Source organism: Motacilla alba, chromosome 19 (assembly GCF_015832195.1).
Source record: "Motacilla alba alba isolate MOTALB_02 chromosome 19, Motacilla_alba_V1.0_pri, whole genome shotgun sequence".
NCBI classification, from domain to species: domain Eukaryota; kingdom Metazoa; phylum Chordata; class Aves; order Passeriformes; family Motacillidae; genus Motacilla; species Motacilla alba.
In genome coordinates, this window is record NC_052034.1 from 663,008 (window position 1) to 687,134 (window position 24,127).

The following is a 24,127-nucleotide window of genomic DNA, read 5'->3' on the forward strand; positions in this document are numbered from 1 at the left end:
ACCATATTTAACCATTCATACATCATTTTTGGCATTAAGCTACACATATAATCGGTCTCTAGAATTAATCAATCAATCTCTAGAACAGATCAGATTCTAGAACTCCTAAGCAAAAACAAGGACTCCAGCATTCCCTAGAAAAATATTAAACACCAAGTTACAGCACCACATCAGCCCAGCTCCAAAGCAGAGCCTGCTACCCCTTTCTATGATAAAAATCTGTCTGGCGGCTGATGAGAGGAACAGTAACGAAGCCACAGAAACAGCACAGGTTGGGGCGGGGGTCCCAAGCTCCCTTACCCCTCGGAAGCGTGTATTCCCAGAGAGGATCCCAGGTGGGGCTGGCAGTGCCCACCTACCTGCAGGCCCGCGAGGTCGGCACAGCCCAGCCCGCGCACCCGGCGCAGCGTCACCGGCTCGCTGCTGTCCGTGCTCCCGGCAGCTTTAGCTGTTGCCCAGCGCCATAAGCACTGCATTGTTACTGCTGCAATCTCTTCCAGAGCTAAAGGACTTTACAGGCAGTCATTATTCTCGTTTTAAATATAGGTTTTCAAAGAAATAAAGGAGCCCAGCAATTATAATCACCAGAGCTTTCGAGCTTCACAATGTCTAGAGCAAGTCACTGAGCAAAAATAGTCTTCACTCAGGAGCAGAGGAGTCAGCAGATATTCTAAATTGGAGCTGCTGCTCTATTTCTGACAGGAGAGCCTGGGAGCTTCTGTGCTTCCCTGCATGGCAGCTTTATTTGGGAGAGGACTGGGGGGAGCGAGGGGAGGGGAGGGGAGACAGAGAAACAGAGCATTGTTCCTCTCACCGCTGAGCTAAAGAACTCCTGCAATTAGGCTGCTTTTCAACAGTGTTATGTCACAGATTAGCACAGTCTTGAAAATACTCCCTCTGGTAGCACTAGAAATGCAAAGGGACTCAGAACCATTTAAAACAGCAAAAACCCAATCAACCCAGGCCTTTCTCCTGGTTTGTGGCTGACAGGCAGCAGGCACAGAGAGCCCTCCACTGCACCTCCTCCTGTGCCAGACCTGCTGTTCTGTTCAGCTCTCAGAGGTGCCCCGGGCAGGGCTCTGAGGCAGCTCTTCTGGGACTCCACAGGTAGTTGGCAACCTCTCCAACTAGTTTCAGAGCCTAAAAGGCACAAGAAGAGAGGGCTGTGTGCCACGTGATCACACTGTGACACTTGTGCAGTTTTCCTCCTCTCTACACCATTTTTCTGGAAGCCTTAAGAAGGAAACCCAGCATGCCTATTTCCATTTTACAGCGAGCTAACAGTATCTGAGAGTTGGGAAGCTGTTCCCAGTAGCACAGAGCCAGAACCACTCAAGGGTCCCATTTTCACAGCATGACCTGCTCAACCCTGTCTGCAAAGGCTCCTCCCCATCCTGTCACAGGCAGTGTGCACGAAGCAGGACACCCCTCTAGATTTTGTAATAACTAACCTATTAAAGCTCCTTCTGTCAGTGATTTCCATTTTGAAAGCTTTCAGCTGAAATGCAGTTCAACATGCTGTATGAAATCTAAACAACAGCAGGAATGATCCCATGATACCTGAGACATTTCTGAAAGGTAGCTCATCCCAGACAGCTCTCAGCACTGTGCTGCTGTCAGTGTCCAACACCAACAGTGGCTGCATGGCTATTTTTTGAGCAGTGAAATAACAGGACCAAAAAAAAAAAAACCACTGCAAGAGCAGAGCACTTAGTTTATTAGCCCAGCTATTTCCACTTCCCCCAGCTCACAGCCTGTTCCAGCATGCCTACTCAGAAATTATTTTAATGACCCACAGGGTGTTGCAGTTCTGCTGTCCAGCTAACACAAGTGCTACAGAAGCAGCCTGCAGCATGAAATGGATGCAGAACCCTTGAATGATAACCATACATTTGGAATCCCAGAGGAATTTCAGTGCTTTGTACACTTCTTACAGTTCTGTCCCAGAGGGAACAGAGTTCACTCCTTTGGACACTGCTTGGGAGGGGACAGCAAGAGAGCACAAATCACAATAATACAGATCTGGGAAATTCTTTCTGCCTTAAACCAAACCCGAATTTGTTCACTCCTTTTAGTGGCCACACATACAGAAGGGCAGTCTCAACTCTCTCTGCTTCCTGAATTAGCAGGATGTGGCAGATTTGAACTGTCCACCTCCCTCCTCCCTTTCCTTCACCTCTTCCCCCCTCCTTTCTGTAGGCATCACAAAGGATTTATAAAAGAGCTACAAAGACATTCTTTTAGCCTCAGGCAATTCCAGTAACCTTAGAAACCAACACTAGCTGGGAGCCTGGCAGTTTGGCCACAGCAACAGGCTGCTTTTGTCCTCTCATTGTCACTGCTGTACCTTCGGCTGCGCCACCCAAACCTCGCTGGGCTGGAAGGCAACACCAGCACCACATTCAAAATGAACAGTAGGAAATAAAAGGAACAACTTGGTCCTGAACCCATCCCGTTTCACCAGAGACCACTTAGTTACATCAGAACCAAGCTGGAATAACTTCCATGAAAATTTGTGGAATTTTTGACCCAGGCAGATTCCTGCTGAGGTCAAAGAAAAATTTTGGTTGTTTAGCGATCAAACAAAACTGAATAAGAACATTGTGATCTGGCCTGCAGTGGCAAAAATGGGAAAAAAGAATAGAAAAAGCCTTTTCTGCCTTATTTAGCTGTCAGTGGACTGAGCTCTACATGTGTGTGTGAGACTGTACCAATGGTCTGTTTTGGCTAATGCTGGACACAGAACACAGTGCAGCACAGTACTATGAGTATCAAAAAGGCAGTGAGTGATTAAGTCCTGCCATGGCTCTCAGACCCCGCAGGCAGCTGGGAATGTCCTGAAGGGACAGGAGGGCTCTGTGAGGGCTGTGTCCCCTCCTTACCTGCACCACCTCCTTCCTGACGTTGACGATGTCCAGCCAGTCGTTGAAGCGGGGGTAGCTGTTGAGCTCGGCCGTGCGGTCGCTCAGGGGCACGCTCAGCTTGCACTGCCGCTGCCGGTGGATGTAGTCAATCAGCTTCACCTGGGGACCCAGAACACAAACTGTGAGCTTCCTCGGCTCGGGCTGGCCCTTCCCAGGCCGTGCTTGTACGCGGGGCATGCTGGCTTGTGAGCAGGGCTCTTTCATGACACACAGGTGACATCCTCCTATGAGCTCTCGGGGAAATCCGGGCAGTGCATTTTCCTCACACTGAGCATCTTTGCTCTTCAGCATTTCAGCAGAAGGCAGGACCTGCTCTGAACCCCCATCAACAGCAGTTCTGAGGCAGGAATAGCCAAAGTACCCAAAGACTCCGAGGCCTGTTATCTGATGGGCATTTCTATTACAAAATCAACATTAAAACCAGCTAACTCCAAAGAACAAAAATTCAGGCAGTTGGACTAGATGATTTCTGCACATCTTCTATTCTAAAGTTTTATTCCAAAGCTTTTATCACCTGACCACCTCGTGGCAAATGCACTACACAGAATTCTTCACTTTAGGCACAAAAGAATAAAACAGCAAAACGGAGTATTGTTTGTGCCTTATGTTTGCTTATCAAAAAGAAAATACTCTCCAAAGATTGCTCACTGTGTCACACATTCCCATGAGGGAGGCTTAAGCTTCAAAACCTTCCTAACAAAACAATGCCTCAAAGCAAGTTAGTTGATCCATGATTTATAAACCAAAACATGTTCTTAGTCAACAAATTTTTAGCATCTGGGACATGATCAGACTAAAAATGTAAAGGAAAAAACATGGGTTTTTTGACCATTATCATGTGTCTCCTCTTACAGTTTAAGTGCTTTCCTATGAAGTTAGTTACGAGCATGGTTTATGAGTAGCGTATTCCTTACAACTATCAGCTGTAACAAGTTTGTCCCTGCCCACACACCAAACTCTGACAGCAGTGCCATGCAGTTTGAGATTTATCAAAAACTGTGAATACGGAAGTGATTCAAATTCCTGTAATGCCCAGAGCAATGCAAAGCACTGCCATTCCCAGGAGAGGCAATCCAGGACTGCCATGTCCTAGAAACTCAGCCATCCCTTTGCACTCTCACTCTGACCACCCCTGCTGAAACCAGAGGAGCCTTTTCACCACAGCTTCCCACCACGGCTTTGGAGCACCAGCCCTACAATGAGCTGGAAATCCCAACCACTCGTTCTCAGTACCTCTTTTTACATAAAGGGGCTGACAGCACTTCCTTTTTTCCACCCTGCTCTGCTTCCTCTGGCCCGAGCAGAGCAGGGCAGGGCAGGGCCAGCCTCGGGAGGGATTGGCCGTGGGCTCAGCAGTGCCTGGGTCCCGGTGGCTGCCACGCTGCTGTGTGCCAGGCAGGGCCCGGGGGCTCTGTCCCTGCCACGTGTGCTGGGCCCTGTGACGGGCAGGGGCTGCTGCTGGCTGTGCTCTGGCTGCCTTCTCTCTGCACCAGCCCCTCAGCTGTGCCCTGCCCTGAGTTCCCCTGGCTCTGGAGCAGGGGAGCTGGGATCCTGCAGGCAGCTGGGATCCTGCAGGCAGCCCTGTGCACGCTGGGGCACACACGTGTCACGGGCTGCCTCAGTGCTGACCTTCTGCTTTCTCACTGTCACACGTCCTTTCCCACAGCAGCCTGTCCACAGAGCTCTCCTGCTCACTGCCATGGCAGAAAGGAGCTTGCAGGTGCTGTCCCAGGGATTTTCCTGCTCGGGGCTTGGTTTAAATGTTCTTTCTTCTCAGTGTGCTTTTCCCCTCTATGAACACGGACACTGGGCAGGCTGGGATGAGTAGAAGGACAAGGGCCCCTCAGGACAGGCAGAGAGAAGAGACTGCAGGAAGTCTGTAGACTCAACAGCCCCCAGTATGCCAAAAATCAGCTTACACAAATGAGAAACAGCTTCCCAACTGTGCAATAGCTATGTCATGGAAAAGAGAAGGAAGACAGAAATCACCCAAGCCTTGTCTCTTTGCAGAGGCCACTCGAGGGAAGGGCCAATGACGATATGTGTTCTGATATACAAACTGCAACCACAACATCCAGCCCCAGGCAAACAGCTCAGCGTGTTTGTGAGTCCATGGAATTCCCAGGGCACTGTGGGGATGTTGCTGCTGCTGCCCCGGCTCACCTCACCCTTCCCCATTCCTGGGAACGCCTCAGGGTTGCAGAGCACCTAGGGACAGAGGCAAGATTGCAGAGTGATGATTTTGGAACTGGTACAGCCAGCCCTGATGGGCCTGTGTCTAAAGCAGCAGCTTGGCTCTGCAGTCTGACTGTAATGTGTTATTTTAGTGTAGGATCTCCCATCAGGCAAGGTTTATTTTTCCTGGAAGAAGATGAGCTATCAGCATACTCTGTAAAGCCAGAGCTCCACACTTCATTATATGGAACACTAATTACAGGCAAATGCCCTAAGAGTAGCACGTGATCCAGAATAAAGCAGGGAACTGCAGGCAATGGAGGTGTCAAAATCTGTTCCAAAAACCACAGTGGAAGGAAAGGAGGGCTTAGCATCTATTTATAAATGAAAAATCACAAATTATGTAAAAGAAACTATACAGAAAGTGTGTGCCCCACATTATCCAACTCCAGCGTGCAGTGTCACGAGGACAGCACGCTGCTCGAGGCAGGATATTGCTGAGGTACAGCCACTGCTCTTGCACTCCCCACAGAAGTTCTCCTGGCCAGCCTCAGAGTAACTCCAGAAGCATCATGTGAGTAAGAGAACAGAGCTGGGCTGCACTCCTGGCTCTGCCACTGACCTGATCTGTCTGATCAGGAACAAACGCACTCATCCCTCCCCTTCTCCCTGCACGCAGCTCTGCCTGCTCATCCTGCTGGAGCAGGTGCCAGCCTCAGCTGTTTTTGGTACTGCTTTAAAAAATACTGGCTCAAGAATTGCCCCTTCCCAGGCGTCATCCACAGCATAAACTCCTGAAGGACACTGCTGGAAGGGACTCTGTGCAGCATGGATTTCAATGTCGAGCTTTTCTCCTTTGTTGGAATGTAACAAATTCTCCACAATGGATAAGCACTCTGGCAGCACAGGTCTGAGTGTCTCAGAGGGCCAAGGCTGGTTTTTCCCAGATAACTCTTTCGCATTTACTCCTCAAGTCCAAGTTTGTTTTCCCCTAGTCCTATAAATAGTGTATTTGCATTCTCGTCCCAGCCTACATGCACCACGCTTCTCCCCTAGGATGAATTTCATTTTGTTGTTTCCTGCCCAGACTTTTTACTAAACTACATGGTTTGGCTTTAATAGCTGAGCTGTTGCAAAACCCTTTTCTGAGAATATAATAAAATTTCTTGGTTCAGTGACGCACGTAAAAACCCACAACCAGCACACAGGTCTCCAACCACAAACTAGACTGAGAGATAAAGCCAATAGTAGCTACTCACTGCCTGCTTGCTAAATGGCACGTCCTACTCATCACAAATGGCAAACCCCACACCAGAAGCAGCAATACTCCAACTGCCTCGAACCCACAGAGATGGGAAAGGACAAGAACAGAGACAGGATACAGAGCAGCTGGAGCACATCGCTGATTCCAGGGCGAGCCCTGCTGCTCTGCCTGGTGTAGCTGGGGGCCAGGACACCAGTTCTCACTGCTCTGAGAAGGGCACATGCTGCCAGGTGCTCCTGGATGCATGCTCCTCTCCTTACAGTGCCTTTAAAAGATCCCTTTACAGCACAGATGAGAAGCAGGTCCAAGAAGTTTAGGAGAAAACTGCCAAGCTTGTACTTTTTTATTTATTTCTGCAAAATAAACAGCAGATCTCTTGAGATGCAAGCCTGCCCGTATCCATGACCTCCAGCCAACAGCTGGGACGTTAGAGGACAATAAACAAAAAGCAAATGCCCACAAGTTTTTCAGCTGCACTTCTGCAGACATGGTACAGAAAAGCTTTTGAAAAACCAGATCGCTGATATCGGGGTGCAGAATTCAGGAGATACTAGAAGGAAGAGCTGGAAGAATTCTGTAGTCAAACTGCAGCCCAAGTATTTCTGACCTCTAGTTAACTGATCAGAGCTCACATTCTAGCTTCTTCATTTGTCAGAGAATGTTAATAGTTATTCTGTCCAGCCAGATAAATCAAGTTTCATGCATTTGGGGGTCAGCTCTCCCCAAGCTTCTTGTCGATGATGTTTTATTCATGTTTAGAAAAGTGGCATCTTGTTCCAGAGTCACTAAAAGGCATTAAACTTACACCTATTGCAGCTTCTGCACTTGGTCAAAACCCAGTCTGAATCCAATGCACTTGATCCAAATAAACATGGAAAAAGGAGCAAAGGCCAGAAGACTCCCCATTTCTCTGAAGCCTTCTGTGGCTTAATCTCATGCTTTTAATCTGCCTATCTTGAAATACCCTATAAATGTAGCAAAAATAATAATTTTCAATTGACAAAAAAAAAAAAAAAAAAAAAAAAGAAACCATGGCAGAGAATGGAAATTATAAATTAAACAACGTGGGGACAGGCAGGGGGAGGACTCTGCTATACCAGGGTGCCAGCCAAGATTTCTTCAGAATACCAACAGTTGGAGACCAGTTTGATTCAATCATACGTTTCACAACCAAATGCCATGTTTTCACACTTTCACAAAACTTATAATCTGCTCAGTGAAGCCTGCAACTTCTCTTGTTGACTTGAAACATACGCAATGTTTAGAAGAGGAGTTTTGCAATACCCAAAACAAACAACTGTCATGATTTAATCAACAAATCAAGCACATGGTCAAAAGCAGATCCCGTTGCTCCTGTGCCCGGAGATGAAATCTCAGGGAGCCTGGCAGCACTGGAGGAGACAATAAACATGAGCTTACACGGAAACTTCCAAGGCCACAACCAAGTCCTGCCCTGCAATTTACCCAGCTGGTGGCTGAGGCTTTAAAAGGATCAGATCAATGTATGGCCCAGCTCTTGCATGTGGTTAAGAGAAATGCAAATCATCTATCTTGCCTCAGACAGGAGTTGATCAGGAAGGAACTCCTCTATTAACCTCCTGCCAAGAGCCAGCCCAGAGGGCAGGGAGCGCTCCCTAAAGCACCCCAGCAGCTCCTGGGGCAGCAGGACACTGCACTGGCCGGATCAGGATCAGAGTGTGCTGCATTTCTGCCTCCTCAAACAGAAGACAAAGCTTCTGAGCTGGAGTTTATCTGCACGGGGCACTGGGGAAAGTCAGATGAGTCATCAGAAGGCATCCAGTGAAAGTGCATTCCCTTCACACCTTTTGCTGACTCTTACCTATTCTCCCCAGTGCCACTATATACACAAACTATGTCAGACCGAAAAAACCTTCCAGGCCACCTGAGCACTGAAGAGAACATCAAAAGGTCAGAACTGGACCAAATTTGTCTCTGAAGTCATGCTTGGCAGCCATGTGAGAAACTGATAAAGATCTCAGCAGCTACTGGGAGAGCAGCAGCATGTGAGGATACTTCAGGGCACTTTCTCAAAGTCATCCAGTTTAAAGTGAAAAAAGGGTACAGTGGGGTAGATCTATGCAAGGAAAAGACCTAGGATGTCACTGTTATACAGCACACTGAGAGCTGGGGCAGAGCCTGGGCTCTGGGGAGCTCAGAAAGCCCCTGTGCAGGTGCCCACACAAGGAACCGACCCCTCCCCTGCGAGGCACCCACAGCAGCCACTCGAAATATGGGCTCAGTGCCTGCTCTGCCTCAGGATCTGCCTTGGAAACGGCCTCCAAAGCAGCCCTGCCCCTGTGGGGTTTGGAGAGAGGAGCACAACAGAACTAACGAGTGCCTCAGATCCCACACTAGCCGTGTGGGAATGCCAAACTGGTGGAAATAGCAAACACTGAAGACGTAGAACTGTTGGCTGGTTCTCCAGCTGGGACTGAAATGCAGCAATGCTGAGCATGTCCTGAGCAGAACCTTCCCCAAAAGCAGGAATCAAGGCGATCTCAGGTGTGATCAGAGTGCTGTTGAGCCTGCACACTGGCGTGGGCCAGAGGGGTCTCCAAGGAATACGCCAGGACAAGTGTCTGAGGAGGGGACTGCGACAGGGCTGAGGAACCACTGCACAGAAAGAGTGCCGAGGTCATCCCAGTGCACCCAGGAGCCAGGGATCACAGGACACAGCTCTAGGCTCAGCTCTGGCAGGGATCCGCAGGCACAGGACAGGCTTCTCTGTGCTGTGCAGCCAACCATCCAGACCAGCTCTGCTCCAGTGAGAGGGTCTGCAGGGCTCTTCAGCTGACAACAGCCCAACCGTGCCTGCAGCTCTGCCCACAGAGCGCTGAGCTGCTCCTTTGTGAACTCAAGGCAGCAGCTGACTCATCTGAATGCCCCCAGCTATCTGGATGGTTATCAGCCTCTGATCACAGCATCACCAGCACCAACTGCAGCCTCAGAAATTCTCATTTCCCCCTCTGCTCAGAGAACTCCTCCTTGTGCCTGTAGGTATAAAGATACCTGATGACAGTGTGAAGTGTTCCCTTTCTAGTACAGGGAGAATTGAACTACTGCCTGGTTTTGACTGGTTTAGAACCAAATCTGCTTGCTTAAACTGAGAGAGTGGGTCTGTACCCTTTTCACATGACATATGCTCAATTTGCAGTGAAATCTGATCCAAACCTGTTCATAGAACACTTCGTTCAGCCACAGAGAAAACCATCCTTCCCATCTGTGCTTCCATTAGGAACAGTCACATAATACAGGATTCAGCTGGAGAGTCTCACAATCTCACAAATTTCCAAAATACCTTGAGATCAGCATGAAATTCTAACAGCTCTTTCCAAGGCGAGCACAGGATCTGTACAGGATCCAAAGTACGAGGAAAAGAAGCAAAACACTTCAAGGAATTATCTGTATCCTAAAAAATAAGGTCACTCCATTTGTCACCCACATGGCTTTGCCCTCAAAGCCAATAGAACTGAAGCTACTAAAGGATGATATTGTGACCTGTATTTTCACCAGCCATGCATGGTAAAATAGGTATCAGACAAAATATTACAGAGAAATAACTGGCAGCAAAGTCATTTGCTTTATTTGAGGTGGCATCTGAGAAAAAAAAGGGGCTCACTTACACGTCAGCCTCTGACCTGCAGCCTGTGGAACTCATTCTCTCCTTGAACCCAGCTGACTCACTCAGCAAGAAGCCTGGCAGTGAGCAGGACACCTGTCCAAAGGGGAGGCCTGGTTTCTGTGGTTTTAGCTGTGCTGAAACGGTAGCAGAGCTCCTGCTCTCTTGGGTGCATTTGCTGTTCCCTCTGCCCTGATCACACAGGTGCAGTCACAGGCTCCAGGTCTGCAGGTGACTGCTGTGCTGGGCCACAGGCACAAGGCCCTCGAACAAGACTGGCTGCAGAACAGTGACACTGCTTTGAATGCCTCAAACACCTCAGGAACATCAATGTACTCAAAGGACCCCATGCAGCAGCACCTTGTTAAAAACAAGAAAGAGGAAGAAGGATTGAAATAATTTGCACAAAGTGAAGAAGCAGCTCTGAAAAGAAGCCGTGAAAGCTCTCTCAGTGCTCTGCTCTAACCAGTGGCTCCCAGCAGCAGGGACTCTGAAAAGCAGAGGGTGTCAGAAGGATGCCAGGGATGGAACAAGCCCCCGGGTGGCAGTCCCACCATGGAGCCCTGGTGCCAGCCCTGCTGCTCCTGCAGGACCCAGCTGTGCTGCACAGGGACTTTGGGCTCACTTGTCACAGAAAAGGAAATAGTTTCTCAACGCATTGCTAAACAAACCCTGCAAAACAGGAGCCAGCACAAGGCAGCAGGAAAATGTGCAGGCAAGGTGTGCTGGGGGGGAGAAGCCTTAGGAGAAACTGGTAAATACAAGCACAGAGAGGCAGAGGGCTAGGGAGAGATGGAACACCAGATGGATGGATTCTCCTTTGAACCCTCAGTCATGCCTGAGGCTGACACAATAGCCACTGCCCAAACACTGCAGTATGTTATTTCTGCTTTGTCAAATGATGCAGACAGCATCATTTCTGGGTCACTTGGAGGCCACATACCACTCCTTTTCTTCTCCCCTCTTCTCTTTTTCACAATCCCAGCGACTGAGGCCGTAAACACTCAGTTGAGGCCTTCCCAGCCAAGAGTGGGAGGATGAAACTGCACAATCAAATAGTTCCCTGAGCCTCATAACATAATTCTCTTCAAAGATTTCATCCCAGCGAGGCATTCCAGCCTAATGCAGCTACAGGAACAGTCCTCTGCTTACAGATCAAAGATTTCACACCCACTGAACACTAAAAATGAAAGCCCTCCCCCTTCCTTTGCAACCCGAGGACACACAAGTGTAACAGAATGACTGAGAGCATTCTGCAAGACTAAGAACTGTACTTGCCATTTGCTGAGCACAGCCCTGCTGCTGCCACAGATCTGCAGCTCTGCTCCTCTCAGCTCACAGCTCTCCAGCACCCAGCATGCTTCTTCACCTCAGCCACGCTTCATCAGGCTTAGCTGTGCCTCCCTAGGGAGCACAGCACCCTCCTCCTGCCCCGAGCCTCTCCTGAAGGGCACTGCCACTTCACACTGCCCTACAGACCCGCTCAGGCTTCCCATCCCTCACGGAGTGTGTGCATGGCCATCGAGCAGGCCGACGGATTCGCCCTGCAGTGAAGAATATCACACAGGCTTCTCCAAGTACTGCAGGTAAACAAGTACCTGTCCAGCCCTGTGAAGCCGTACAGAGGCAAATGCAGCCCAAACATAACATTGATACTCTGCCTCTCTCTACAGTTATTCCGGGCAAACCCACTGGCTCTCTCCTCCCATTAAAAAAACAATTACCCCCCACCCCTGTGGGCTTTCACACGACTGCAGCAGAAGGCAGCAAGTGACAGGGAGAAAGACCATGGAAGGCTCAGAATCTGGAAAGGAAGCACCAGGCCATGCTCTGGGGATCAGCCCATGGATCTCTCTGTAAAATTCAAAACTTAAAGTGCCCTTACAGAAAATATCCTCCATAGTTTTTATGATGGCACTAATCATTCTCACACATCTCTGAAAGAACTCTCAGGTATATTTGGCTGATGGTTCAGGAAGTGGAAATAAAGACACCAACAAGCTGTGCATGTGTAAACTCAGAGCCTAAATAAAGGAGAGTTTACAGCAGACAATATAAAGCCAGACATTTCCTTCAGCAAGGCCAGGAAGCGAATGACTAATTGCAGATCCCTGTCATATTCCTGCACTTCCCTTTCCTCACTGCAAGCCTCATCCTGCAGGTCCTGAGCACCCCGAGCTGGCACAGAGTGAGCTCCAAGGCAAACACCTTGGATGAGGTCTGAACACTCCCCAGCACAGAACTGAGAGCTCTTGGAAGGAATCAAGCTCCTTCAATGGAGCATTTTACTGCCCAGGATGGTGTCCCTAATCCCAAAGGCTTTTTCTCATTTTCTTCCCCTGCCTTCCCAGCGATCTTCCTTTTGTCCTACACATTTCTTTTTCTGTAGCCTCAATAAAATACAAGCATAAACCTCCAGTCTCTACCATTCCCTCACGTACTGGCTGGGGAATGAGACAGATTAGCAGTCAGGCTTATTAGCACACCCAGGGAAGGAAACAAAAACACAACAAAATCAAATCCTCTGCTTGTTTGACTCAATTATTCAGCACTTCCAGAGGTCCACCTTCCCTCCTCCATGGCACACACAGTTCCCCAGACTGCTGCCGGGCTGGGCTTTGGGGAAGAGGTTTACACAGAGAAGTGTTAAATCTCTGTAGGAGCAGGTTGCAGGTCCTGGAGCTGAAGACATTCTGTCTCTGCACCCTGGGAAATCTCAGCTAAGAAACTGTATTCTCTGAAATGCTCCCAATTATTGGGTTTCTGCTAGAAAGAATTGAGCTATTTTGGCAAGGACTGGGGTCACATTTCTCTTTTCACAGACACTGAGTGAGAAAGCTGCCATGGCTCACTGCTCACATTTTGTTTTTCAAAAAATCTCCTTGGGGCTCTCTCTTACTGGTTCGCATGAGGGGTTTCTATCATTAGTTAAATACAAATACAGGATTTTGAGTGCAGACACCTGAACCCAGATTGCCAACCCCAAAAAGAACATTTTTTCTTACGACCCTGAGACTTTCACCCACAGCATGTTGTGCCCACTTAAAAAGTAGAGGAAAATACAGCTGCTGACCCAGTAATAGTTGTAAGAGGAAAAATACAGAGGGGACTGATAAGCAGCAATTGGCCATACACCAGACAGTTCTGCAACAGCTACCTGGCATCATACAGCAGCCTGGAAAGATTTTAATCAACACTTGAAAAAAGATCACAAAGATAACAAGCTCCAAGCTCAGCATCTTTCAGGCAGGTACAACATCCATTACTTTTGTGAATTTCCACAGAAACTTCACACACCACATCTGTCTCTGTACCTAAGCAGAACAGGAGGTTGGGGTTGGGGCTGGTTTTCCTTTGGTTTTGTTCATTTAAGAGAAGTGTATTGTGACAGTTGGCTAAAACCAAGTTTCTCATTTTCAAAGCGTTCTATGGAAGCAAACTAAAGTTCTTAAAACATATTCTTCTAATAAAAATCGGCATTAAATGTACAATGGAAGAAAATGTGCCAGTTCAGAATCAGAGTTTAAGCATTTTGCTTCTGTGTCCAAAAATTATTTTATGCAGAATTTGTGAAAAATCCGAGCCTGACATCTTTGCCCCAGTTGGGGGTTGGAAAAAGGCCTTTAGAGCAGCAAAGTTCCCACATTTGCCATCACTTCCACAATTCAGAAAAAAATCCAGAGCATCAGCCTGTAAGAAACATTTCTAAAATGTTATTTAAATACTTGTATGCTTTCATTCCATTTCTCTTTTCATGTTTTACAGGCTCTTTAGGAAATACTCTTCAGAACACTTCTTCATCACCCCCTTGCATTCCTTGTGCTGAGTTACATCCCTTTTGTTTCAGATGATGTTTTTGGATTATGTGCTGCAGAGAAGCTGAGCAGGCTCTGGGTTCAGGGCTTCCACTGCCCCTGCTCAGCCCAGAGGAGGGACTCACTGTGCTGAGCCACATTGACCCGAAACACACAAAACCCCAACTGCTGAGGAAAGAAAAAGCCATTGTAACAGCCCGTGTGCTAGTGTGTCATGGAAATACTCTCCTCCCAAGGAGCAGGGGAAACACAAAGGGATTCTGTGTTGTATTTCTCTGCCTGCCAGCGGACAGCTCTGAGTGCTGGATGCAAATTCATGCCACAGGAGCTGAGATTTCTCACTGCAGCCAAGCAGCTCTGCATCGTTGTACAAAGATCACTCATGGGTTTGTCCGACTCCTTTCATTTACAGTACTTCACCTTGATCTCTCCAACAGGAACATGGATAGGTTAGGTGTTACTGAAAATCCTGGACCCTGAGAATGCTGTAGAGAGCTGCAATGCCACATCTGGACAGTGGAAGACACTAAATGCACTGCTACTCTACTACACCTCCTGCCAGGTGTGCTGTAAAACTACTGGGAGGAATTCTTTCTAGCACTCCTCCAGAATACCACAGCCAGAAACACAGTGAAGGCCTATAAATGGCTAAGGGATCCAGCAGATCTGCAGACAGCTTCTTACCTGTCCCACAGGCACAAAGTCAGTGCCCACACTCAGCTTTCCTAATACTTGGCTTGATCCAAAATAGAGCACAAGCTGTCCTTCCACAGCTCAGTCGCTCTGAGGACTTCCACAAATGCAAAACTTACAGTGCTCAGCCATCACAGGATGAGCACACAAAACAGCAGAATTCCCTGAGTATCAGCAGTCTAGCTTTAGAGTCAGCTTCTGAATCCAAAAATGTCTTGAACAAAAAGAAAAAAAAACCTTTTTACCTCCATCCTTCCTTCATAGATAGTCTTATTTCTCTTTTGTGTTTTGGTAAAGGAAATTTATAAATTCAACTAGATTGTTTACAGTATAATCTTGAAAGTGCAAATAATCAGCAGCACATTATTATTAGCTTTCCAGCTGTGATCTCATTCAAAGAACACTGAAGTTATCTGAAACTTCCAGATGCCCTGATTTCCCCGAATGCTGGACAAGGTCCTGCCCGTGCTGCCCGTTACCCCAGCAGTACAGCTGAGCCTTGTGCTGGGTCAGGTTACAAACACAGGCATTTGGGAGCTCAATAGAAGCAGTCTGGCTGCCCAGGCTCGGGAGACCATTTCCATGGCCTGCCTGCAAAGCCCCTGCATGTCCAGTCTTGCCTCTTCAGCACAGCCACTGCCAATCATTTCCTTCAGCTGAAAAGAGAAAGGGAGAGGACTCAGCACAGTCACCCAGAAATAGGAAGCTGTAGCATTACTCATTACCTTGAGGACTTGCCTGCTCTTCCTTTTCAATTACTCAGCAGATGTTCCTAAATCAGTTACTCAGTTTCTGCGTGCACCTGCCAAGCCCCAGTTCTGCAGGACACGGGTCCAGCCCCAGCACTCAGCGAGGCGCATGGGGCAGCCGGGAGGAGCCTGGCGCTGGGAGCGAGCCTGGCCGCTCGCTGCCCCGCGTCCCCAGGGCAGGCTCCCAGCCGCGCCAGCGCAGAGCTGCTTCTGGGGGCTGCTGCAGTAAAAGAGGGCAGATCTACCCCCATGAAGGAAAATGCTGTTTCCAAAAAAAGCCACAGTTCTGAAAAATTCCAGTTGGCCACATACACCGCAGTCCCCCGTGCCAAGGCTCCATGTTCTGTTCTCATGGTGAGACTCAGGAAGGGGAGTTTGCTTCAAGTATTAATACAAAGGTGGGGGCTTCTGTCTTGTCTGGGGTATTTTGTCTTCTTGCAGAGAAAACAGAGTAGGGACACGGCTGAAAAAAACGTGCATTAAAAAAAAAGTCAACTATAGGAAATTGCTTAACTGGAATGTGGCAACTTGCCACATTCTCTCTTTTAAAACAGCAAAACAGCTTTATTTTAACAAGCTGCTATGAGATTGTACTTTGGGATTGTCAGGAAGAACAAAATACACTAAACTCCACTCTGTTCAAAATGCTTTGAACCTCTAACACAAGATTTTAAGAGGGAAAAAGAAAAGCTTTGGTATGTTCTGCCATGCAGTGGGATCAGAGATTTTCAGTTTGCTCACCAGTTATCAAGAATGCTCCCAGAGTACTGTGTACAGGCACTGAGACACAAAACACAGGACTGGAAAAGCTGTGAGTGTAACTGAGATTCAGCTGCCAGGTTAACTGGGTCCCCCACAGCTCAGCTCTAGGGGAGACTCCTAAAACAGTTAAAAAGTAAAGTGGTGTCAGTGCACTGTATGAGCTTTATCTTCCCTCCAGGACTGGGATGCCATTTGCCAGCGAGTCTGCTTCGGGGGTCAGCTCTGTTTCCTTCTCAGCAAACAAATGTTCTCACCAGCTCCTGTCCAAAGCCCCCTCTCTCTGCAGTTCCATGTCCTCGGGTTAGCCTTCCTGCTCTCTCAAGCTCAGGAACGTGACAGCCTCAGACAAACCTCTGTGCAGATCCCTTCTGAAAGCCCAGGACCATCCCGCTGATGGAGGCAGTACAATTGCAGTGAGAATGAAGGAGTACTTGAAGGAGTTTGGGTTAAACGTGGGATGTGGGGAAAGGCTGTGAGACAGAAGATGGTGTTGCAGAAAGGTTTCATTTATGGCCTTTTCCCTGGTTTTGCTCTGAAGTTACTGGGATGAGCTGTGTGTTCTACTCTGCTCAAAGCTGCTGGCCAGTTGCTGGGTGTCTTTGACTGTTCAGTGACGTTTTGTACTGGACTAGTTCTTCCTTCCTACTCCTCTGCTACTCTGCAGGGCCATGGGCAGAGGGAGCGAGGCAACAGGAAGAGCAGGAGTGTAGGAGTCACCTCTACAGAGACAGAGCAGGATGTGACCTCTGCTCCCTAAAGAGGGCACAAATGGTCAGAGCCTCATATCCAAGCTGGGCTCTCCCTAAAGGAAAGGCTATAGCAAGGACCAAGTGAAACTATTAATCTTGAGTCAGAAACTAAATTTAATTATATCAGTGGTGCTTTGTAGGAGGAACTTAATTATTAACTGCAAAGAAGTCAAATTATTGACTATTCTGATGGATGCTTGCTAAACTAAGCTTAAACACTCTAGTACTTGATGGAACTTCAGTTCTGCCAAAGTTTTAGCTCACAAAGTGCTGGTGCTGCTCCTACCTGAAAGCATCCAGCTCCTGCAGCCTTGGAGCTCTGCTCAGGTAGGACAGAGCTCTGGAAACCTGTGTGACCTGTTTGTCCAGCCCAGAGGCTCCCCTTCCCACTGGCTGTGCAGCCCTAGTGCACTCTGAATTTAACAGCCTCTGACCCCAGTTTGCTCCATGAGCTGCCTGAGCCCCATTTCCCAGGGCAGCACAAATTCAGCTGGAATGGGCAATGACAGCCAGCCACCACAAGTTAGTCTCATCTGCACATACAGATACTGAGCTGTGCAAAGTGTCTTTTCAGCCTCAAGTCTCAACAGAAGGCTGGATTAGCGTGCAGCAAAGCACAATTGAGGGAGGCTTTACTGCTGCTAACTTGGTGCTCCCATCCTGGCTGCAGCTACACATGGATTGCTGCTGCTGGGTCTGTACAACACCAGGCATAGCTCCCCAAAACTACAACTTCATACTCTGAGGGTAATGATTCACCTAGTTCAGCCCCTTTAATCTCCAGTCTCTCTAAGAGACCATGACAATAACTTCTGAACATGCCTGCCTCAAAGCTATCCTAGATCCTGTCTACAAAGGGCTTCTGTAGGATCCTGGATGACGAGAAAAAGGCACTGCAGTTAAGATGACCAGCTCAAAAGACAAAAACAGGGAGCTCCCACTGCTGCTTTAGAGCTTAGTCCTCCATGTATATATTTTTCTACTTCAAAAAGGAACCTTAGTCCATTATGGATGAGTGCTGAACCAGCTTCTTGCAGTGCTTCAGCTCCTGCTTGCTCTTCCTGTTTAGCTGAAACCCTTGTGTATGAAGCTAAGTAAAACTGACCTAGAGGTTGTTTATGCTTTCAAAGGGTATATGGTCTGTGCTGGAAATGAGTACCTCGATCCAGCCTGACTCCCTACTACAATAATAACTGGAAATGAACTCTGGACCATCAGTTCCCAGCCACTCTGGGTTAGATCACGTTGCACAAGGAATATCCCAACCCGGGGGAGGGGAAGGCTCTCAGTGACATGGAGCAGCACCTTCTGCTGCAAAGGCTCTCCCAGTAGCTGCACAAGGCTCGGGACAGGGATGATCCATATGGAACCAACAAACAGCAATGGCAGACAGAGAGAGGAAAACACCTGTGGCTTCCACAGCAGCTGAAAGGAGAGGAACCACTCTAAAGCCAACAGTGTCACTTGAATGTGAACCTTGAGACTCGAAGGTAACCTGTCAGGTGTGTGCCCCAGATATCCAACCCAGATAAGCAATGCTAAGGCTCCCTTTGTCTCCCAGCCAGGCCATCTGCAGCAGCAATATGAGAATTACAGGGCAATAAAGGTGCAGTTAATTCCCTTCTTATCCCGACTTCCACATTGTCCTGGCCCAAACACTAAATAAAATCAGGACTAGAAGCACTTTCTCTGAAACGCGTCTGCCTTTGCTACTTGCCAAGAGAAGTTAGAAAAGCCTCTCATGAATAGGCCGACTGCTTTCAGTTCCTCTCAGCGAGACTGTAACTACTCAGCTTTCACTTGCCAACATTAAAAACTCCCTCCTCGTCTTTGGTCATTCTAGAGAATGAGGAAGGATCAAAGCATGGGTTGAATGTAGGCAGTGTCCCTCTTATTGCAGAGGGAACTGCAGAGTACACAACTTCTCACCCTATTGTCCCTTCTGAGGAGCCTGTGAAGCATGCTGACACATCCAGGATTTCAACACAATTAAATTGTAAATTAGTCTTGTCCTTCACAAAAGGCTCATGACACACAATGATCTCCAACGAGCTACAATGACCTGCTAAATTCTCTATTGGTCTCTTGGGGGTTTCCAGGACCTCCCTGTACATCATTCCCTAAAGTCAAACAGATGCACTTACCCACTGAAAGAACGCATGGATTGGGCAATGGTAGGGGTCGCTTTCCTAAATACAGTTCTTGATTGCCAGCTGTGCTATTAGTTCACTATCAGCCCCAGGAAAAGGTCCAAGCACTTAAAAATTCAGAGAAGGAGCTTAAGAGTAATTGGACTTTAAAGCATTCCTGTAATCATTTCATCGGCAGAGATTTCCCAGATAGATGTGAGCAAATTAAATCTTCATACAAACAGTGAATATTATTTAGGCCGTGGGTAGCAGCACTTGCATGTTATGGATGAGAGCATCATTTAATAATTTCTTGCCACATACATGGCTCAAAAGGGAGAAGGACAATTAAGTGTCAGTTCTGGATGTTAAGAGAGAGCTGAACAGTTATTGCTATAAACTTCCAGGGGTGCTGGGGTGGATGTCAGCCTCATGCTGGGGCTGTCTCATCAGAATGGGAGCTGAACTGGCAAAAGAGCAATGTTGCTGAAACGTGCATTCAACAAGATGAAAAATGAAAGGTTATCTTGTAACTGTAGAATTTCCACCAAGAGTCAGGTGAAATAAGGCACAGAAAGAATCCTTCTGTATTCTAAAAATATCCACTTTCTCAGTTGGTTATCCTTTGCTATGTGAGTGTTGTTTCTTAGTCCCTTGATCATTCAAAACACACTTTAACATCAGACCAAGTCTGAAGACAGTACAACAGTACTTGTGTTTAAATAGCTGGAGCTTCAAGTGGGGGTCAAGGCCATGCTGTTTAAGGTATTCAGCCTTGAAAGGCACTTATAAAAGAACTGAGCCAGCAGAGACTACAGCTAAATTCAGCTCTTACCCTAGTTTTAAACGGCTTCAAGTCCTTTGTTTTCAGTACAGTCACATTCAATTGCTCCTCCTGTACAGGAAAGTGGGCTCACATAACCCAACTTTCATCTGATGTCAGCTGGACAACCCCAAGGAACATGAGTGGGGTTCTCGGTCAAAGCCAGCTCTACTCTTTGCCACAGATGTCACTTACATGATACCTTTAGCAGACCAAGTGTTCCATCAAGTGATACGGCTGTAAATAATTCACCAGCAACCCCATAACACTTGATTAAAACCTACTGAAAGAAGATCTAATTAAATTGTCTTTTAAAGAACAGACATGATATGACGACTGTGTGAAGGGCAGATGGCAAGCAGAAGCTCATTGGAACATGAGAAAATCATTCAGAGGACAGTACTTGGTAGCCAACACTATGGGCTTTGCAGGGCCATTGGCTTTAAAGCTGTGTATCTGCTGTGCTGTGAAATATATGTCTTCTTGATTAAATAATAGTTGGACAATACGTTATAGGAATGTAACAGCTACCTTGCTGGAATGATATGTGCTTTGAGTTAAAGCAACACAGCTCACAGAAGATTTTCCATGTCTTTCAACTTCTGAGGAAGAAAAGAGCTTTATTTCATACCTCAAATCTAAGAAGAGATATGAACATAAAACTAAAATCAGAGAGCCAAGTATAAATCTAAAGTAGCCCCAAAGTTCAAATGTGTTATCACCCAGTTCAAAGTTTTGCATGAAAACAAGAACTTACTGAAGAAAACACAGACTTTTGTCCTCTGTATAATGAAGTCCATCCCAGTTGGAGGAAGAGAATCTACTGCTCAGAGACAGGCTTTCAAAGTAATTAAATGTGATCCTGGTGCAGCTACCTGAGATCAAAGCAAAGCTGTGCCATGGTACCCACCCTGACCTCCCAGAAGCTACGGTCTGTTTGCAGTCAGTCAGTCATCTTAGAGGAAAAGCTCCCAAAATTATTTTTCCCAAAGAAATGAGTGTTTCTTACTGATAAATTTCAAAATTCCTCATGCATCAGGATGGCTCTCCAACTTCCCCCTGTTCTCTCCCCCAGAGTTTGAGGTTAGATAAATCTCAGAGCCACAGCTACTTGCATGAAGAGGCTGAAGGCTCAGCACTTAGAAGAACTCTTAAAGAATTCTAGCAATGCAGAGACTTGCAGAGCTCACTAATGCTGTTCCCACACCACTGAGGCTCTGTGAGGGAAGCTGACAGACCATGCTGCTCACCCCCCATGTAAAATACAGCCTGCATGTGGAGACTTTATTCTTTGCAGTATAAAGGGGCCATGCCTGCAATGGCAGAGACCTCACACGGCTCCTCATGTCAGAAATACAGGAAGACTGAAAGGGCTGAGCCAGCCTATTTCTGTGGAGGATCCACGAGGAGTGAAAGGGAGAGGCAGGGATCACACCACGCATTTCCTCATGTGTTTCCCCTTCCCCTCTGCACCTTGGTTTTACAGCTGCAGGAAAGATCAAGCCAGAGGTGTGAAAATTGCTGAGTCAAGCCGTGTCTGTGGGGCCTCTGAGAGGCTGTCACAGCGCCGGAGCCAGAGGACAAAACCTTGTGCTGAGGCAGAGCTGAGCAGCCACTGCAGGGTGGGGACAGGCAGGACACAGCCACTGCAGCCTGCAGGCACAGGCAGGAGGCACTGGGCAGCAGGACATCACAGGCAGCAGGACATCACAGGCAGCAGGACATCACACCCTGCCTAGCAAAGATGAAGAACCAGAAGCATTTTACATTAAGAGAACTGGAAAGAGGATGCAGGTTAAGCCTAGTGGGATTTAGCTAGTCCTGGCTAAGTTAGCATAAGGAAGACAGCCAGAAATGAGCATGGGGGTCTCTGCAAGCTCCCCTGCAGTGGTATACTCCTCTTCTGGTGTACAGCAGTAGTCTCTAACAGTGAGAAACGTGTCCTGTTTTGGCACAACAGTTCAAAGGACATTGAAAAGTCTGTTAATAAAATGCTAGAGGCAGGATCTGCCCCTTCATTAGACGAGCATCTGGGCTGACTGAGGAGAGGAGCTGCAGGAACTCCCAGACACTCCTGAGGACTCCAGCTCAGAGCAGGACTGCCCCACCACTGCATCTGCTGCCAGCACTGCACTACTGCAGGGCTGCCACTGCCTTCAGCTTGAAATCTTATGTTGCCAGGTGTCCATCCACTGCAAAGCTCTTGACCTCAAACCCCAAACTAGTTATTCTTAGCAACTGAGGCAATTTGAATAGCACAGTAGAAAAAAAAAATAAGAAAAGAACACATCAGTGGAACTGGAACCTGCCCTGGCAGCACAGTGTGTTGTAGATTTAGTTTCCACAAGACTTAAACACTAAACATTAATGTCACCCTAGCAGAAGTATTCAGCTAGCTCTTGCTGAGTTAGCCACCCCTCCAGTTACAGACTGGCAGGAGAGAACTGATAAAGCCCAGTCAGTTACAGGTGAATGGGTAATTCCTGCTACAGAGGCACATTCAGCATGAGTTTCCACAGATTCCACTCTAGTCCCTAGCCATGACTGCTAAAGGCTCAGGAATTTAGGCTGCATGGAGAGACATCCCACAGAAACTCTGCCTTGTTATACTCAGACAAAATGCTACCAGTACAGCAGTGCTTAAATCAGGCCTGTAGCAGTCAGCCAGTGGTTCTACAAATATCACACCTGATCCACAAAGCAAGACCAAACCAGTTTCAACACACATATTACCCTGTGTGAATACAAATGGGACTGACAAGCCCTTCGAGATCTGCTCTGGGGTTTCTCCCAGCTTAGCTGTGTGAACTAATGCTAAGAATCTTTGGTGTTTGTGCTCACATTGGCTCTTCCCGAGCTATTCCAGACACCCTTGTGTTTCACAGAAAAAAGGAAAGAAACCTGAAAACTTTCTTCTTCCAAAGGGAGAAGGCTGGAGAAGGCTGAAGGCCTGTGCAGAACTCCCCAAACAGATCAGTCCCCTTAGAACAATACCTGTGGATTTTAGTCAATCGTTTCCTTAAAACAAGGGAAGGTAGGCAAGGGCATAGCTTCCAGAATTCACTAAAATGAGGGGAAAAAAACACTGCATCTGATCTGCACTCAGAGTTTTATACTACTAGCTGATGCTGGCCTCAGCCACTCAGATCTGTGTCTAAAGAAATTATGGGAAATTACAGCTAGAACTCTGTGGAAAGTTTCAGTTTTGCTCATAAAGACAAAAGGCCTGAAGTCTTTTGCTTGGCAGATAAAGAACAGTTTTTAAGGAGACATCAAAAAAAGTCAGGAAGCTTTAAAAACCAAAATCTCCCTACTTCAGCTTATTTCAGAGGAGCTACGTAACTGTATTTCAAAGCAGGATTTAATCCTCTAGGTTACTCTAGAAATAAAAAGGAAAAACTGCTCTGGAAGAAGAAAAATGTTGCTAGAAAATTGGTAGGAACCAGGTGTGAAGAGGTTCTCCAAGAGCACTGTAGGCAGCATGAGGGGCATGGACACATATCTCCCCATGACTGCACTTACTGACAAACCCATCACCTCCCCTAGCAGTGTCTTTTACTGCTGATGGCCGAAAATCAATGTGCAGCTCTCAATCTGTAAAAGCTACTAATTATTTCTTCTCTTCAGTTTATCAATAAAACCTCACACTGGAACCTGGAGGCCTCAACAATAACCCATACACAGCAACAACGAGGAGCTCAAGACTTCCTTTCCAAATTTAGGTTGCTTCAAACAGAAGTGAAAGTTCTTTGATAAATCAACAAACCCACGTTTCAGAAGCACGTAAGGAGAGCAGAACTGGGCAGGAAGGTACTAAACTCATTGCAAAAAGATTCTGAAGATTTCCAAGGCCCCAGCCCTGAGGCTCCTGGCTGCACGCTGAACACTGGGGTCAGTGACCTGTTCTGGCAGCATCAGATCAGACCAGATCAGAGCCTGGATCTGCTGCATCCCAGCAGCATTCCTCAGTGCCACGTTAATTACTGCTCTAAAGAGAGCTCACAGGCTCTGCTATTAGAGCTCTTCCATGTGGGATAACTACTAATCATCCTATCAGGGGCACTCCATAACCCCGACCAAAGCGTGATTCCTTACTCTGGGCTTAAGCGTCCTGTGATCCTTCCCTGCTTCCCCAAGCTGCACACAGAACCAGGCAAGAAGGGAATGAGAGACCTGGCCTCTGCTCACTTTAGAATATATACACAAATGACAACTGTATTTTACCTTTAAAGACAGATTTTGAACAGTCTTGAGCTGAGGTGTGTAAGTCCAATGAGATTTGGATCTTCCATCTGCCTCCAGCCCCAACAGCTCAGACTTCAGCCCTCTGTGGGGCACTTAGAGCAGGATAAACACCAGACACCTATGATCAGCCTGGGCTGTGATTCCCTCAAACCCCAAGAG

General features: G+C 47.4%; 1 protein-coding gene across 6 annotated transcripts in view; it reads right to left on the reverse strand.

Annotated features, from left to right (window-relative positions):
- The window catches only part of KSR1 (kinase suppressor of ras 1), a 49,733-nt gene that overhangs the window by 19,388 nt on the left and 6,218 nt on the right, over positions 1 to 24,127 (reverse strand). For 3 of the 6 annotated variants that reach the window (XM_038157738.1, XM_038157737.1, XM_038157739.1), the window contains exon 2: positions 2,883 to 3,023. In XM_038157738.1, coding sequence (XP_038013666.1) covers positions 2,883 to 3,023 — 141 coding nt within the window. Of the gene's footprint in view, positions 1 to 359; positions 2,857 to 2,882; positions 3,024 to 24,127 lie in introns of those variants that run through there. The other 3 variants (XM_038157742.1, XM_038157743.1, XM_038157740.1) reach the window with 3 other exon arrangements.